Source organism: Lolium perenne, chromosome 3 (genome assembly GCF_019359855.2).
Source record: "Lolium perenne isolate Kyuss_39 chromosome 3, Kyuss_2.0, whole genome shotgun sequence".
In the NCBI taxonomy this organism is placed as follows: Eukaryota; Viridiplantae; Streptophyta; class Magnoliopsida; order Poales; family Poaceae; genus Lolium; species Lolium perenne.
The window spans coordinates 54,067,891-54,084,288 of NC_067246.2; the positions used below are offsets into that span (position 1 = coordinate 54,067,891).

General features: G+C 44.5%; 1 protein-coding gene across 1 annotated transcript; it reads left to right on the top strand.

The window, feature by feature from the left end:
• The first annotated feature begins 11,488 nt into the window (after positions 1-11,488).
• Positions 11,489-15,039, top strand: LOC127341228 (uncharacterized). Its single transcript, XM_051367021.2, has 8 exons — positions 11,489-12,144; positions 12,334-12,410; positions 13,200-13,368; positions 13,709-13,797; positions 13,936-14,100; positions 14,177-14,254; positions 14,435-14,538; positions 14,661-15,039. Exons 1-8 carry the CDS (start codon positions 11,667-11,669, stop codon positions 14,764-14,766), a joined length of 1,266 nt encoding a protein of 421 aa, XP_051222981.1. The 5' UTR covers positions 11,489-11,666; the 3' UTR covers positions 14,767-15,039.
• Positions 15,040-16,398: the final 1,359 nt, after the last annotated feature.

Below are 16,398 nucleotides of genomic sequence, written 5' to 3' on the forward strand. Positions count from 1 at the left end.
TTGAGAAGAAGGATGCTAAAGTGGTGAAAGTTGAATTGAATGTGCTGGGTGCTGGTAATTTTGTGAGAGCTAAAGTCCGACTGGCGAGGTTTGTCTCTATGTCTCGAGGTGGAGCTCGTGAAGTATACCCAATTAAATTTGAGAAAATGCCAAGATTTTGTGGCGCTTGTGGCTATATAGGACACTCACATCTGGAATGTGGTACTGGCGAGCATGATGAAGAAAAGCTAAAGTGGGGAGAGTTCTTGAAGGCGGACTAGGGGACTTGGTATGGACGCAGTTTCAATGGCGGCAGAGGCGGCGCCCGAACTGGTCGTGGCGCTTGGGAACCGAGGGGAGGGCGTGACCGTGGTTCTGGAAGAGGTGGAGAAGGTACAGTGGAGGGCCGCTTTGGGCCTCATGCATGGCGTCACAACGCCTTGGCGTTTGTTGATGGGGTAGCCCAGCCTCCAGCGAAAGGAAATAACACGAATATGGACACGGAGGTGATAGATGATGATGATCTGAAAGATACTGGAACCAGCCCTATCAAAACTAACCAGATGGAAGTTGATAACCCTTCTAGGAGTGGTGATTCGGGAGCAAAAAGAAACCTTGCACTAGCACTACAGGAAGAGTGTGTTAATGATACTTTGGAGAAGGAAGACGCTTTACAGCAGCCAGGTGCTATTGGCTTGACTGACCAGGAAGTGTTGGATGCGAAATTACTAGCGGAAAATGACCGTAAACGGTCGAAGAAGGATGGAGCTATCTCCCCTTCAACAGGATCGGCGGGCTCGCGAGACGGGCCTGTCCGGACGCAATGAGAATCCTGTCTTTGAACTGTCAGGGGGCAGGGAACGACCCGACAGTTCGATCGCTTTTGGATGTCCAAAGGCGCTATGTTCCCGATGTGATGTTTTTGTCGGAGACTCACTTAGACAACTATCCGGCAGATTGCTTGAGAAGGAGATTGAAGATGGATTTCCATATAGTTAATCCTAGTACTAATAGAAGTGGTGGGGTTTTGCTGCTTTGGAGGAAAGAAATTTCAATCCAACAGATCTTCTCACATCCAAAATATATTGACGTCAAGGTTATAGAGGGTCCAAATAAAATTTGGCGGCTGACAGGTATTTATGGAGAACCTCGATGGGAGGACAGACACTTGACTTGGGATAGAATTAGAACCATGCATACTCAGCATAATATCCCATGGGCTATAATTGGTGACTTCAATGAGATTCTTTATTCTCATGAAAAAGAGGGCGGTAACCAGCGGCCGCAAAATCTTATGCAAGCTTTTCAAGATGTTTTATTAGATTGTGACCTGGAGGATTTGGGTTTTTGCGGGGATGAGTTTACATGGCGGAGAGGCAGAATTCGGGAGCGCCTGGATCGGGCTGTTGTTAATAGCTCATGGCGGGCAATGCACCCAGGGGCAATTCTCTAAAATTTGGATTATGCTCGATCTGATCACCGTCCTATTTTGCTTGATACCGAGGCTCAGCAGAACCAGACTCCAAACCCGTCTGTTCCTAAAAGATTCGAAGCTAAATGGTTACAGGAACCTGGGTTCCGAGAGGTGGTCCAGACCGCTTGGGATAGAGTGAAGAATTTTGATCCAGGGGATGGCGTGCTGACCAAGCTTCGCGCCATGCACATCGATCTACATGCATGGGATAGCTATTACCTAAAGAAACCGAAGAAACGCTTACGTCAGGCCCAACGAGATTTTGAGAAGGCAGTATCTGGTCCTATGAATGACGAGAATGAGACTATTGCTAAGGAGAAAGCCGCGTTGATTGAACTCATCTTGGAGCAAGAGGAGGCGCACTGGGCTCAACGCTCGAGAGCTAATTGGCTAATGCAAGGAGATAGAAATACGGCATTCTTCCACCAGTTTGCTACGGCCAGAAGGAAAAAGAATCGTATCTGTAAAGTAAAAGATGACCAAAATAATTGGCTAGAAGGGACTGACGCACTCAAACCTTATATTCTCCAATATTTTTCTAATCTGTTTACCTCGGAAGTGCAGGCTATTGATCCGGAGCTGTTGGAGAAAATTATCCCAAAAGTTGACCAAGCTATGAATGACAGTCTGCTGGCTCCCTTTTCTCATATTGATATTAAGAAGGCGGTCTTCAGTATAGGGGACCTAAAAGCGCCGGGCCCTGATGGTCTCCATGCAATATTTTATAAGAGATTTTGGGAACTTTTTGGTGATGATATATCTCAAGAAATTCTTCAAGCTTTGAATACCGGGATTATACCGGAAGGCTGGAATGATACGACAATTGTCTTAATTCCGAAGGTTGATACCCCAGAGCTGGTGACGCAGTTTAGGCCCATAAGCTTATGCAATGTGATTTATAAGATCATCTCTAAGATGCTGGCTCTCAGATTGAAGGCTATTCTCCCTGATATCATCTCTCCCATGCAGAGCGCCTTTGTGCCAGGTCGTCTCATAACAGATAATGTTCTGGTGGCCTATGAAAGCATCCATATGATAAAAAATAAAAGAGCTGGTATGAATGGTGCTTGTGCGGTGAAATTGGACATGCATAAGGCATATGATTGTGTTGAGTGGATATTCTTGGAGAACATGATGAGAAAGCTGGGTTTTGCGGACAGATGGGTTTCCCTTATGATGGCATGTGTTAGATCCGTGAGATATCAAGTCAGATTTAATTCTGAAGAGACTGAGATGTTTGTCCCAACTCGAGGTCTCAGGCAGGGGGATCCTCTCTCCCCTTATTTGTTACTTATTTGTGCTGAAGGTCTTTCTAGTTTGTTGTTGTACGAAGAGGAAGTTGGTGGTATCGATGGGGTCAGGGTGTGCAGAAATGCACCGTCAGTGTCACACCTTTTATTTGCTGATGATTCCCTTATTCTCATGAAAGCAGATATGAACAATGCAACTTCACTACAGCAAGTTCTGGATACCTACTGTGCAAATTCAGGTCAGTTGGTGAGTTTGGCAAAATCAAGTATCTTCTTTTCACCTAATACTAATGCTTTACTACGAGCTGAAATCTGTGAGGCTCTCCATATTGACACGGAGGCCCTCTCGGATAAATATTTGGGGCTTCCTGCTCTGGTGGGAGCAGACAGAAGTGACTGCTTTGAACACTTCATTGAGAGGATTATTCAGAGGATAAATGGTTGGAAAGAGAAGTTCCTATCTATTGGTGGTAAGGAAATTCTGCTAAAAGCGGTTGCTCAGGCCATCCCTGTTTATGCAATGTCTGTCTTCCAAATTCCAAAGGGCATTTGTAAAAGAATGACTGATGCAATCGCAAAATTCTGGTAGGGAGATGATGAAACTGATAAGAAGATGCATTGGCTGGCTTGGTGGAAAATGTGTTATCCAAAATGCGAAGGAGGTATGGGTTTCCGTGATTTCCATTCATTTAACCTTGCTATGCTAAGTAAACAGGTTTGGCGTTTGATTAGTGATCCTGATTCGTTATGTGCAAGAGTGCTCCGGGCTAAATATTATTCTCATGGGGATATCCTAAAGGCGTCTTTCACTTGGCAAAGTATTCTGGCGGGTCTGACCACCTTCAAGAGAGGATATATCTGGAGAATTGGAACGGGTGACAACGTGGACATTTTCCAGGACCCTTGGATTCCATCGAGCCCTGACAGAAGAGTTCTTACTCCTAGAGGCCAAATAAACCTAAGGAAAGTGAATGAGTTAATTGATCCGATGACAGAGATGTGGGACGAAGGACTTCTCCGCCACTATTTCCTGCCCATTGATGTTACTCGTATTCTGCAGATCCCGCTTAATATCCATGATTTTGATGATTTTGTAGCTTGGAATTTTAACAGTAATGGACGGTTTACGGTACGTTCGGCATATCACCTGCAATGGAGGCATACTTTTGGCCCTAGGGAAAATCAACTCGCCCTACCTGGATCGTCTATCCATAACCCAGTTTGGAAGGAGCTTTGGCGTTTGCAGATCCCAAGCAAGATCAAAATATTTGCTTGGCGGGCATTGCATGGACTGATGCCTCTCAAATCCATCCTTGCAAACCGCCATGTTGGAACGAGTGGACAGTGCCCAATTTGTCAACAGGCCCCGGAGGACATCCTACATCTTCTTTTTCAGTGTCAGCCTGCGTGTGAACTATGGTTATCTTTGGGGTTGAACCACATTATTGAGGATGCCATGGTCGTGGATAGGGCGGGATCAGCGCTCCTGGAGCATATTCTGAGAATGGAGAACAACTCTCTCCCTGGTTTTGCTTTTGGCCTGAAGGAAATTATCATTATTTCATGTTGGTACTTATGGTGGATCCGCCGTCGCAGAACACATGATGAGACGGTGCAGCCCATGCATCAGTGTAAGATGGCAGTGTTGGCAATTGCAGCTAATTCGGCTAAGGTTGGAAAGAAAAGAAGTCCGGATGAAATTAAATGGTGCAAACCTGACATTCGGCAAATCAAAGTTAATGTCGATGGGGCTTACTATCCTGAGTTTTCTTCTGGTTCGGTTGGAGCTATCTTAAGAGATCACACGGGGAAATTTATATCGGCGCTATCTTACTTTCTCCCTCATGTTTCTTCGGCGAGGGCAGCTGAAGCCATGGCTATGAAGGAGGGACTTGAGCTGGCTAATAGGATGGGATGCTCTAACATTGTGGCGGAATCAGATTCGACGGAGATTGTTGAAGCATGTACTGGGGAGATGACTTGGTTTGATGAATTTTCTGCAGTATTTGCAGACTGTGTGGATTTAGCTACCCTTATCGGCCAGGTTCATTTCATGCACTGTCCTAGAGAAGCTAATAGAGTTGCCCATGAGTTAGCTAGTTATGGTTTTTCTAGTAAATCTTCTTGTAATTGGGTCGATGAACCCCCTAGCTTCCTCTTACCATCGATCCTGAACGATGTAACGATACTCTGATTTGAGCCAGCAAGTTTTTGACGCACTCTTTTCCTCACCAGGGTACCTAAGGGGACTGGGAGGTTTTTAATGAGGCGGCTTGCTGGCTAGGTTATATATATTTTACATTCAAAAAAAAAGGTTGTTGGGCGTATATTCTCGATGCCCTTTAAAATACTCAGAGGTCACACTACTGTCAGTTACCATAAGTTCCTACCAGAAATTATGCTGCCCAACATAAAAGCCATTACCCTGCAGAATTATGGCCCGAGTAAATGTTGGGTTAATCAGTGGAGGGTTGCCGGAGCCTCTAGTTTGTGGGGCTAATTTGGTCGCTCAACGTGTTAGATCAGGGATAAATCGCACAGACGAAAATCGCTGACGCGGTGCATGATGACTGTAACTGTGTGACGCGTGGCCTATAGTGAAGGACACCAAACATAAGCATCTACATACCCTGATGCTGGCTATGGTATTGTTGGTCCCCTCGATCTTGGCATGAGAATGGCGAATACAAAGTCGCAGCCCGACGGAAAATGTACGCGGACAAAGCATCGGAAGAACACAGCCAAAGTCTCTATCGATACGCTGTTAAACACGTTACGTATTTCAATCGACCAAGAATTTCATAATCTTAGTCACGACAAAAAAAAACGGAGGAGTCTCCATCACGGCTCTCTTTTCTCTCTTCTTTCTCTCTCTCCTCTATCCTTGAGAGTCCACCACCGCTCCCCGACTCCTCCCCCATCTTGTCTTCGGCAGTCTCACTGACCAGAGAGGGGTGGGGAGGAGGCCGGCTCCTCATTGTTCATAGTAGCAGTAGGTTAGCTTTAGGTGTTGTTTCTTTTGTGGAGTTTGGCGTTCTGCCGATGGGGCAAAGGTCGTCGAACCTCTCGGGCGGTTCATGGCGGCGGTGGTCTTCCTACTTAAGCTGATCCAGTGGTTGGAGCCAAAGATAGGTGGCAGGGATCTTGCAGTCTACCCTCTAAATAATAAGCCCATCGTTGGTGCTGCTTCTCGGCTTCGATCTGGTGGCGTTGCTCATGTTCTTCCTCATGGCCAGCATGGTGATGGAAGGAAGATGGAGTGAGCAACTGTTGGTGCAAGATCTGGGTGGCGTGGGAGTTGTTTGCGAGCGGAAGTGCGGAACACATGGTAGCCGACACTGCTGTCGTGATCTTTGGCCGGCATGGCGGCCCTTCTAAAACCTCCATTGTAGAGGTCGTTTCTTCGATCCCTCGCCGGAGCTTGGTGCCTCTAGGAAACCAAGTGCTTTGTCCCCGGTTTCTTAGAAGTGGCCGGCGGCGGGATCTCATCGTCGGGAGAGGGTTCTCGAGCATCCAACCCTCTGATTTCGGCGGCAACGCCTGGAGATCGCCAACGACTAGTGCAGAGACACATGTGTCCTCAATTGCTTTTTATCTTTTTTAGACATGGCATTTTTCGAATGTCACATGTTCGTTTAATATAGCTCATCTGGGGTCTTCCACACCCCTCTTCTGTTAGAAAAGACAAAAAAGAAACATTTTAAAATTGTGGTTGCACTTTTCTTCGGAAAATCTCTGTAGACGGACCCCACATGCTCCTAGGAGGGGCGGCTCGGTAGAAACCCTAGAGCCGCTACCACTTCTTTCTCTCCGTCCCCGCTCCCCCGCCGCGGCTGAAGGACGCGACTGGTGGTGGTGGCTAGCTCCCATCCCCTCAAGCAACCAGGAGAGGGGGTGGGGCGGAGCTTCATGGCGGTCCTAGATGGTTTGACTCTTCCGACGGAGATGGAAGCTAGGGCGGCGGCTTCAGACTTCTTTGGAGATTTTGGCAATCGGTGCAGCCATGAGGGCAGCACGTCGGCTAGATCGCGGAGGGGGGGGGGATAGAGGGAGAGGTAGGCTAGGTGCTGCTCGACTGCTATTCTCTGCATGGTGTGGGTGGTGGAGGTGGTGCCCGCTAAGATCTTCGGCCCGTCGTTGGACGTCGGCATGAGCCAGCGTGGAGGCATGCCGATCCGCCTAATAAAGGAAGCGATCCTAGGGTTCTTCTCACGGCAAGATGGAGTTTTGCTTGATGCCTGATCTCATTGATCTAGCCGTTGACAAGTTCCAACGCTTGACACATGTAGATTGCATGATCAGATGTGATTCGGTTGTGTGTGCGCCCCTATTTCAGCCCATGCGGCTTCAGGAGGGTGTGACACGAAGTTTTGTTGTCTGTTGATATTATGGGACATGTCAGTGTTTCAATTTCCATGGTGAAGATAATGGCGGAGAATGTCATAGTTGCTGAGGTTCGAGGCCTAGTAATGACGGACCAAGACTTCGTGGAGATGAGGACTTTGCTTGGTGATTTCTATCTCGTGGAAGCGACATCGACAAGTGGAGACGACAACACAAGAGAAGTACATAGTCTTAATTGGTTGTGGCTATCAATAACTTTGTTAAAGACATTGTTTTGAGAGAAATCTAAGATCTATGAGCAGGCAATGCCATCGTTTATGTACTCTTTTTTTTAAGGATATGTCCCTTTGGAGAGTTTGGACTTTGGGTGTCTTGGCGATGGGTTGTGATGCAGCTAAAAGACAATGATCATTGTAGCCGGATTTTTTCTTTATTCTTCATTTTATTTTTGAGGTTGTGTGTATCTGTAATGTATTTATGATATTTTATTGTTGCGGAGACTAGATTTAATTAGTATCTCTGAAATATTAGTATATCCCTTTTATTAGAAAAAATCTCAGAGTGAGACATAGATAAACCCTAACCAGTAACCATTATACTGCTCTGTTTTTATTTCCTACAGCTGCTTAGAAATGATTGAACGTGGTATGACATAGTAGTGCCTAGTCCAGTGAGCTCATGGCTTAGTCCAATGATTGACGATGATTCCTTATCCGCCCTTCTGTTTCCTTTTTTAATGCCAGCATCTATATCCATGTCCACGTTTTCCTATCTGATTAGAGGCATCGCCGATTCGCCGGAAGGTGAGCTTGGCTCACCACGTACACACTTGTTTTATCCATCAACAGATTCCGGTGAACACCGTGAACTGTATGGTTTCATGGTACGGCACGACGCGTGCAAGCCACTAATTAAACCGGATTAGTCTAAGATACTGGCCTGCTAAATCAGGTTGTTAACAAGTGTTTCTGGTTTGGAAATTGTAGGTGGACTGGCTGAGTCACTCCAATGGACATGGCAGCTACTACCTGTATGTAGTATGCTACATTGCTACGTACTGCTAAATCTTATCTGGTCACCATCGAGTGTTCACGATTCTCAAGCTAGGTAGTACTCGTACCTATAGCCCTATAGGGTATGCCGTCGATGTCACGTACCGAATGTTTCTTGTGTTTTTGTGAAAAAAATAAACTAATGGGTATTGACTTTCTTACAAAATTCATAATAATAATTAAGTCTCATCGACAACAGGGTGTAAGTGGTTGACTTTGTTAATCTCAAAACCCGCCAAATTAGTTTTTTGGACTCAGTCTTTTAAAGGTGCTCATTAGGATGAGATGTGTCCGCATGCATTCATAGGGTAAGTGTATGCAGTACGTATTTGTGAGCATCTACATCTGTGTTTCGCAAAAAAAAAAATCCATAATAACAATTAAGTTTCTCACATGAAACCGACATTTCGCAAAGTGGAGATTTAAGGCTTCCCCAACACTAGTGATATCTTTGTTTAAATAAAATCATATTTACATGTTAGTTAATGATGTATCTCACAAATGCACAAAATCAACTATTTATTCTAAGCTACAGAAAAGTCTATCGACATTTCGCAAAGTGGAGATTTAAGGCTTCCCGAACAATGCGTATTTTTTAATCTCCAAAGTCTATCGATCTCGTCGTTTTCGTGTTGCCTATAATACAAATAATTCCGCATTATGATTTCACGGGTTTGTATCATACATTATTGTGTACAACCATATATATTTTAGCTTATAAATATAATTTTAGATATTCTAAAATAAATGGATCACAAGCTAGACCTGGGAAGCACACGAGAGGTATAGTCAATTGTGTATCTCACAAAATGTGCAAAATCTCAATTTGAACCACTTTAGGGCCATGGATCCCGGTCATTGTCGGTGAGAGGATTTCGGTTTTTTTTGTTGTTTTTTTCGCATTTTTAGGTTTTTCTCCTCCTCAGAAAGGCATGGCTGTGTCTACTCCCTGAAGATGGAATAAAGTCCTCCTGTCTAGTCTTCATTTCGGTGATGTGTCTAGCGTCGTTGGAGGGCATATGGAGGTTTGACTCCGCTCGATATCGTTGGATTTGGTCTGTGTTCCTTCAGATCTACACTTTTCTTCATCGATGATGGTTGTTGCTCTCTTGCGGTTGTCCTTTGAGGTCTTAGCACGGTGGCTTATCATTTGTCCTCTACTACAACGAGGTCTACCATGGCAAGCTTTGCCTTACTCCAATGAGGGAGGGACGAGGACGGTAGCGCACATTTGGCTTGTTTGAGTGCTTGTAGTAATCGCTAGGTGGTCCAAATATATATTTTTTAGAACTTTTACTACTTTTGAGTTTTCTTGTACTTTTTGTTGAAGATTATGAATAGATTGGTGGACTTTTCGTCAAAAAAACTTTAGGGATACATAAAAGCATTAAATGTGTAGATCTGTGTGTAGCGACCAATGTCGAAAATTCAATTCAACTCTCGGATGCATATGCTCCATGTACCCAAAAAAATCATATTTGGAAGTGTTGATATTTTTTCACAAAAGATCTACATGCACATCTCCACAATATATGTGTGTTCTTCATGTTTTATGCAAAATGATATATTTTATGGTCTATGTAAAAAATAGAAAATTTATCTTTTTAAAATCCTTATTTTTAGCACCGAATTTTGTCTTCTTTAGGCAAGCCACACGATAAGTCGAATTTCATGAAACGACTTTCTAGGCTTGTAGCACGTCAACATGTACATATGTTTTTTTAATATTTTTGACATTTTAAAATGGATCTAAGATGCATTTCAAAATAAAGGAGCATATGCTCCCATGAGCCAAAACACCACTCCGCACTGTACTTTTAAATCTCTAAATTATACCAATTTGTTCAGTATTATGTAGCCTATAATATGAAGAATTTCGCATTGAGATTTTGCGTTTTGAAGCATATACTCCCTTAGTTTCGGACTATAAGGGCAGAGAGTTTTTAAAAATTGTGAAGAATTATTACTTTTAGATGAAAGGCCATATGCCCGACGTTAAACCAATATCGCCCTCAGCGGTGAAGCAGGTGCAAGATGTTGAACCTAGCTTACAATGTAGAATCGCACACATACACACACACAAAAAACAAGGGCCCACCTGAGGTATCTACAGCTGGAAACGCGAACAGCCGGCACGGCTATTACAGTCTACGATGAGGAAGAGCAAGCGTGAGACGGGATACATTGTTGGATCGGTGCTCGTCCTAGCACGGGCAAACCAACAACCACCGCAATCGACAAGACTTGCCACCACCAGAAATTATAAGCCTCTTTCATTTATGTTTCTCTCTCCCCCAATGAATGCTAATTTTTTTTTAAAAAAAAATCTAGTACTCTCACGCATGTAAAACTATTGGTGCATTCAACAATAAATATGAGTAAATTATGGACTTTCTTGGTTCTAGCGAATTGGCTCTCAAGCCTTATAATTCTGAACAGAGAAAGTATCATCGCCTGAGATTTTTTGGACTTGCGAATACAATTTTTAAGTATTTGAAAATAAATGAACCACTAGATAGAGCTCGAGAACCATTGGCATCTCCCATCAAGAACCATTGGCCTTTCCCATCAAGAACCATTCTCATTTCCCAATAGTATTATGCAGTAGGAAACCATGGGAAGAATCCTTCTTGAGTCCGGTACCAACGCCGACAAGCCATATAATCTTAATCTATTCTGAGAGCCTACCAAACAGAAGAGTAATTAATTATTCTTTGAGAAGAAGATGAATAAATTGATAAATTAATACATAAATTTTAATTAATGAACACCAAGACACAACCAACTATAAGAGCATCTCCACTCGTCTCCCCACAGAGCCCCCCACGGCCACTTTTTTTCATCCGGACGGCGAAAAACGGCCCAGTCAGGCCCCCGGTTCCTCGTTTTGGTCCGGATTTGAGCCTATTTTCGTCCGGACTCCCCATGCCATCCTCGGTTTCCCGGGGGTCTCCCGGGGACTCCGGATGAAGCTAAACCAACCGCCCACGCCCACGTGTCTCCTCTTTCGTCCGGATTCGCCGAGTCATCCTCTTTTTCCCCGAGAAACGCCGCTTGGGGAGCACACGACTGGGAAACTACTCCTCCCCACGCCAAATCTTCCTCCAATCCGGACGAAAATTTCGCCGAATTTGGGCGTGGGGAGTGCCAACGAGTGGGGATGCTCTAAGAACCGGGGCGCAAGCGAAGGCAGACGGCGTATCTCCATCCGCCCCGCCCGACAGCATCATCACCATCCGAAACAAAACCCACGCCCAGACAGAAACAAAAAAGAAGGGCACACAAGAACCAAAAGAAAGAAAAAAAGCCAAAGGCGTACCCGGGGAAATATCCCGAGCCAGAGCCAGGAATTCCTCGCGCGCCGCGACCGCGACCGCCACAACGGACGCCACCACGGCGACGCCGCTCCACCGCCTCCGCCGCCGCCTCGCCGCCTGCCTCCCCCGCGCCCCCGCCTCCCCACCCCCGCCCTGCGACGCCGACCCGCCCGCGCCCGTCCGCCACCGCCGCAGGCGCCTCTGGAAGCTCCCGCCCCGCGACGCACCCACCACCACCGCCACCAACCCGATGATGGACGCCCCGACGCGACCGACGCCTCCGGAGCCGTCCCCGCGGCCCCCGCCCCAGCCCCAGCCGCAGCCGCCCGCGGCCAGGCGCTACGGCGTGCACTTCTCCGCCTCCAGCTTCATCCAGGCGCCGCTCTCCGCGCTGCTCGAGTACTCGGGCATCCTCCGCGCCGACCCCGGGCCCCACCACCCCGCCGCCGCGGGGGCCCCCGGCGAGGTCTCGATCCGGATCGTCGGGGCCGGCGACGCCTCGCCGTCCTCCCTCCCGGAGGGGATCATCGTCGAGGACGACGCCGGGAGGGGCGCGCGCCCCTCCGCCGCGCCCGCCGCCCAACAGACCGCCGCGGCAGGCGCCGAGTCCTCCTCCTCCTCCTCCTCCTACCAGCGCTACGACATACAGCAGGTCGCGCGGTGGGTGGAGCAGATACTGCCCTTCTCCCTCCTGCTCCTCGTCGTCTTCATCAGGCAGCACCTGCAAGGTCCTTCTCTCCTTCCCCACCTCAATCTCTTGCCCCACGATCCGATACACGATCGCATTCGGTTATTTGTGAATGGCCGATACACGGTTGCGTTCGGTTACCTGTGAAACGTGAGAACCCATCGCAGCGCGCGCAGAGAATCCGTGGAATCTCTTCTCAGTTTTGGTTTGGGTTAATTGTTTCGTGCAGGCTTCTTCGTCACCATCTGGATTGCAGCGGTCATGTTCAAGTCCAATGATATCCTGCGCAAGCAGACTGCTCTCAAGGTTTGTGGCACATCTCGTTGATTTTTTTTTCTTCATGTAGTTTATACCCATAGCTTAAGTGTCAAGAATTCAAGACTCAAGAGTATGGTGTAATAAAGAAATCCAGTTCATTGTACACAACCATGTTGGTTAGAGTTTCATAGACTCAGTTCAAAAATTAAGTGCAGCAAATCTTATTGACCCGAGTGTGCTGGCCTGCTGGGGATATTTTGGCTATTTGGTCACATTATCGTGGCATTGAGCATTTTTCTCATGGAATTTTTTGTATTCCAACACATTAGCAGTAATTGTTTGTGTATGCTTATTGATGTTCTTTGCCCTTGTGTTGTGCTGCCACATATAAGGATAAATTCATTTAATATCTTTGCTAGCTTCTGACCTCGCACCTACACAGGAAGTCCAAAACAACCAAATACAAGCTTCCGGCTAGTTTGAACCTAAATGCATCAATTAACCGATTCCTAAAATTGCCACAGATTTCTTCATTGGTTCACCACATAAGCAAAACCTACCTTTATCCTTCCTGAACTTGTACATCATCTATGGCCTATATAAATCTATTATATCCCTACTGCCTTAATCATGTTACTGTTTGTTTTCCTCCTTTTCTTGTTAGTATCGTCATCCCCTGTTTATCCTGTTATGCTCTAAACTTGAGAAAACCCATGAGTTATGTTGATTTTGAGCTGTTTATAAAGATGTTTACTATAACACTATGGTGCGTAATTGCTTAACTATGATCGGTTTGCCATCTGACTAACTTGGCCTGTTTTCTTCTGCTTGATGCAGGGTGAGAGGAAAATGTTAGTTCTCGTTGGGATTACGATACTATTTGCCGCTCACGTATTTGGGGTTTACTGGTGTTACAAGAATGGTGACCTTATAAGACCTCTGGTGATGCTCCCTCCTAAAGAGATACCACCATTTTGGCACGCTATATTCGTCATCTTGGTGAATGGTATTTTCTTTTCTCTTACGATGCTGAGACATATTTGTTTTATTTTGGCACTGACGTGGTACATAAATTTGCTCTGTTCACGTCATTTAATTTCTGGTACTCAGGTTTTTAATTATGAGCTGTCTCAAGTTTTATTTGTTGTACTTCATGTGTATATGTTCAAATAAATTTGGCTATTTTCTATGCTTGCAAGTGCTAATGTATCACTATACTTCAAACATGATAATTTACTTTCATTGGATAATATAGGCCACGTTAATTACTGTCTTCATAAGTGATAATGTGATAATTTATACATTATGTTCATAATAATACCTTTTTTTTTCTAAAATTTATTCAGATACGATGACGCGCCAAACTGCTATGGTCGTCAAGTGCATACTACTCATGTACTACAAGAACACAAGAGGCCGTAGCTATCGTAGACAGGTAAATCATCTTCATACATTTGTAATCTAAATTTCTTGGGATTTATCTTGGCTTTCTTTTCCTGCTAGCTCCTTGTGCAGTGCTATTGTTTCCATATAATTAGGGAGCTAATAATTGATATTTTCCTTTTCTGTTCAGGGTCAAATGTTAACAGTTGTTGAATATCTCCTACTTCTGTACCGTGCATTATTGCCTACTCCTGTGTGGTACCGTTTTTTCTTGAACAAGGAGTATGGGAGCCTATTTTCTTCTTTAACCACTGGGCTCTATCTTACTTTCAAGTTGACATCTGTTGTGGAAAAGGTATTATACCTTACCCTTGACAATTTTAGAAGTTACTGAGTAGATGCCTTCTAACACTTGTCTATTTGTTTGGCAGGTTCAATCATTTTTGACAGCATTGAGAGCATTATCTCATAAAGAATTCCATTATGGTTCATATGCAACGACTGAGCAGGTAAATGATGTGCTTTAAGCACTAAGCTGATATGTTATGCTCTAAGCACTAACAAGTTATTGGTTGTCACTTGTCACTCAATGTCAAGAAGTAGGCTTGTGAGATATGTGTTGAGTAGTGGAACTTTTGGCATACATCTTTCCCTGAAGCTGACTACCAATATGGTGTGTGTGCATTCAGGTTGCTGCTGCTGGAGACATGTGTGCTATATGCCAAGAGAAGATGCATGCCCCCATTCTTTTGCGCTGTAAACATGTCTTCTGCGAAGATTGTGTCTCTGAATGGTAACCGCATGCAATTTGTATCCTTCCCCCTGTAGTTACAAACTGTGCTAACTAATTTCATGATCTGAACATTCCGAACATCTCCTAGGTTTGCTTTCTAATGTTTTCCTGTACGATGGCAGGTTCGAGAGGGAGCGGACGTGCCCGCTGTGCAGGGCATTGGTGAAACCAGCAGACCTCCGGTCATTCGGTGACGGTTCGACAAGCCTCTTTTTTCAGCTTTTCTAGACTACGCTATGACGATAAGAAGACAGATAATAGGTGTGCGTGCGTGTGTTTGTTCGTGTTTCTACGAGCAGAGCGGCCCGGTCTGGTGCTGAAACGGATCTCCACGTCCTTCCCTGCTGAAGGACTGCATGAGTGCGTTGTTTCTGAGTGTGCATATTAGTAATCCCCTGTATAGGTTATAAGAAGTTTTACGTGACCCTATATGATTTACATAAATAGAAATGAGTATATATATGTAATACTGTACAACATAGCTTGTGGTGACAGCTTCAACAGACTACTCTTTGGGTCATGCTTTCGATGATGAGTTCATTTCCGTGGTTTTTCCCTGGCAGTGTAGTATGACTGATATTGGCATGACGTATCCTAGTTTCTTCGAAGGGTATATTAACCAGAACTGACTCTCCGGCTGCTGATGGCGGTCAAGCCGCACCAAGAAAACTGAATATTATCCAATTTTTGTCTTTATTCCTATCTATATTGCAGTCTGTAAGAATGTTAATTCAAGTATCTTATACCGAGGCAAAGCATGTTTTGTTGATCTGAATTTGTTTGCCGTACGCGAGACCAACTGCCAAGAACTTTTCTTTTTCACGAAAAGGAGAACTTCATCTGTATATATGTATCACACCACAATCTTGATTAACTTACCATGGTGACTGCAACAAATACCGAGAAGAAAGAATCATGCATACAAATAAAAAAACTGAGCTTTCCTACATTGAGGAACATACTCCTACTTGACAAATTCTAGTATCAATCAAGTAACAAAATATCAGCTGGCATAGTTCATAGTTAATTTTAACCAACCATCCATTTATCTGTGGATTCCTAAAGTAGGAACGATATACTCTCTCCGTCACGAAATAAGTGACTCGGATTTATCTAGATTTGCATCTGTCTAGACGCGTTTTGGAGTGTAGATACATGCAAATCTAGATAATTCCAAGTCACTAATTTAGGAATACTTTTTTTTTATATGTGATTCAAGCAAAAGATGCTTGTATTGCACTTTTACCACTACACATGTTCTCGCTCAGAGCCTCGAATAGATTGATATTTGTAGAAGAACACAATTTTCATACCGACCGGCTCCGTTCCTCTTTGTTATATGTACCCAATCCAGGCGGTCGGCAGGTCGAGTCGAAGGAAAAAATAAAGCGGGGCCAGGGGAGACGAGCCACAAAGCCAAAGAGGACATCAGGTGAGATCAGATCGATGGATTCATGTATGTGTGTCGGGGCTTTTCCTCTCCTTTTTTTCTTACTAGTACAAGTGCCCGTGCGTTGCCACGGGTCATCAAATTTTATTTAATGCACATATATAATTTACCACTTAAATGTGAAAATTCAAAAGAATGATAGTAGATTTGAATATTGTTAATCTGACATTTTTTTAAAAGTTTAACTTTTTTCAATTTAAAGCATTTTTAGTTTTGAACAATTTTTAAATTTGATTGTTTTCAGATTTTAAACTTTTTAAAATTTGAACATTTTTCAAATCTATACATAAAAAGTTGAATAACATAAAAGATCTAGAAAACCGAAAAAATGAAATGTCCGTGTCTCCCTGATTGATCGAACGAACGATGGCACTTAAATGGGCCGACCCATCTCGTTTTTCTAATGGTCA

Excerpts from the sequence above, each read along its gene's own strand:
- LOC127341228 (XM_051367021.2), top strand. The coding sequence starts at position 11,667 with ATGATGGACGCCCCGACGCGACCGACGCCTCCGGAGCCGTCCCCGCGG. Across the intron at positions 12,145-12,333 it reads CATCAGGCAGCACCTGCAAG|GCTTCTTCGTCACCATCTGG; the intron begins GTCCTTCTCTCC and ends TGTTTCGTGCAG. Across the intron at positions 13,798-13,935 it reads GCCGTAGCTATCGTAGACAG|GGTCAAATGTTAACAGTTGT; the intron begins GTAAATCATCTT and ends TTTTCTGTTCAG.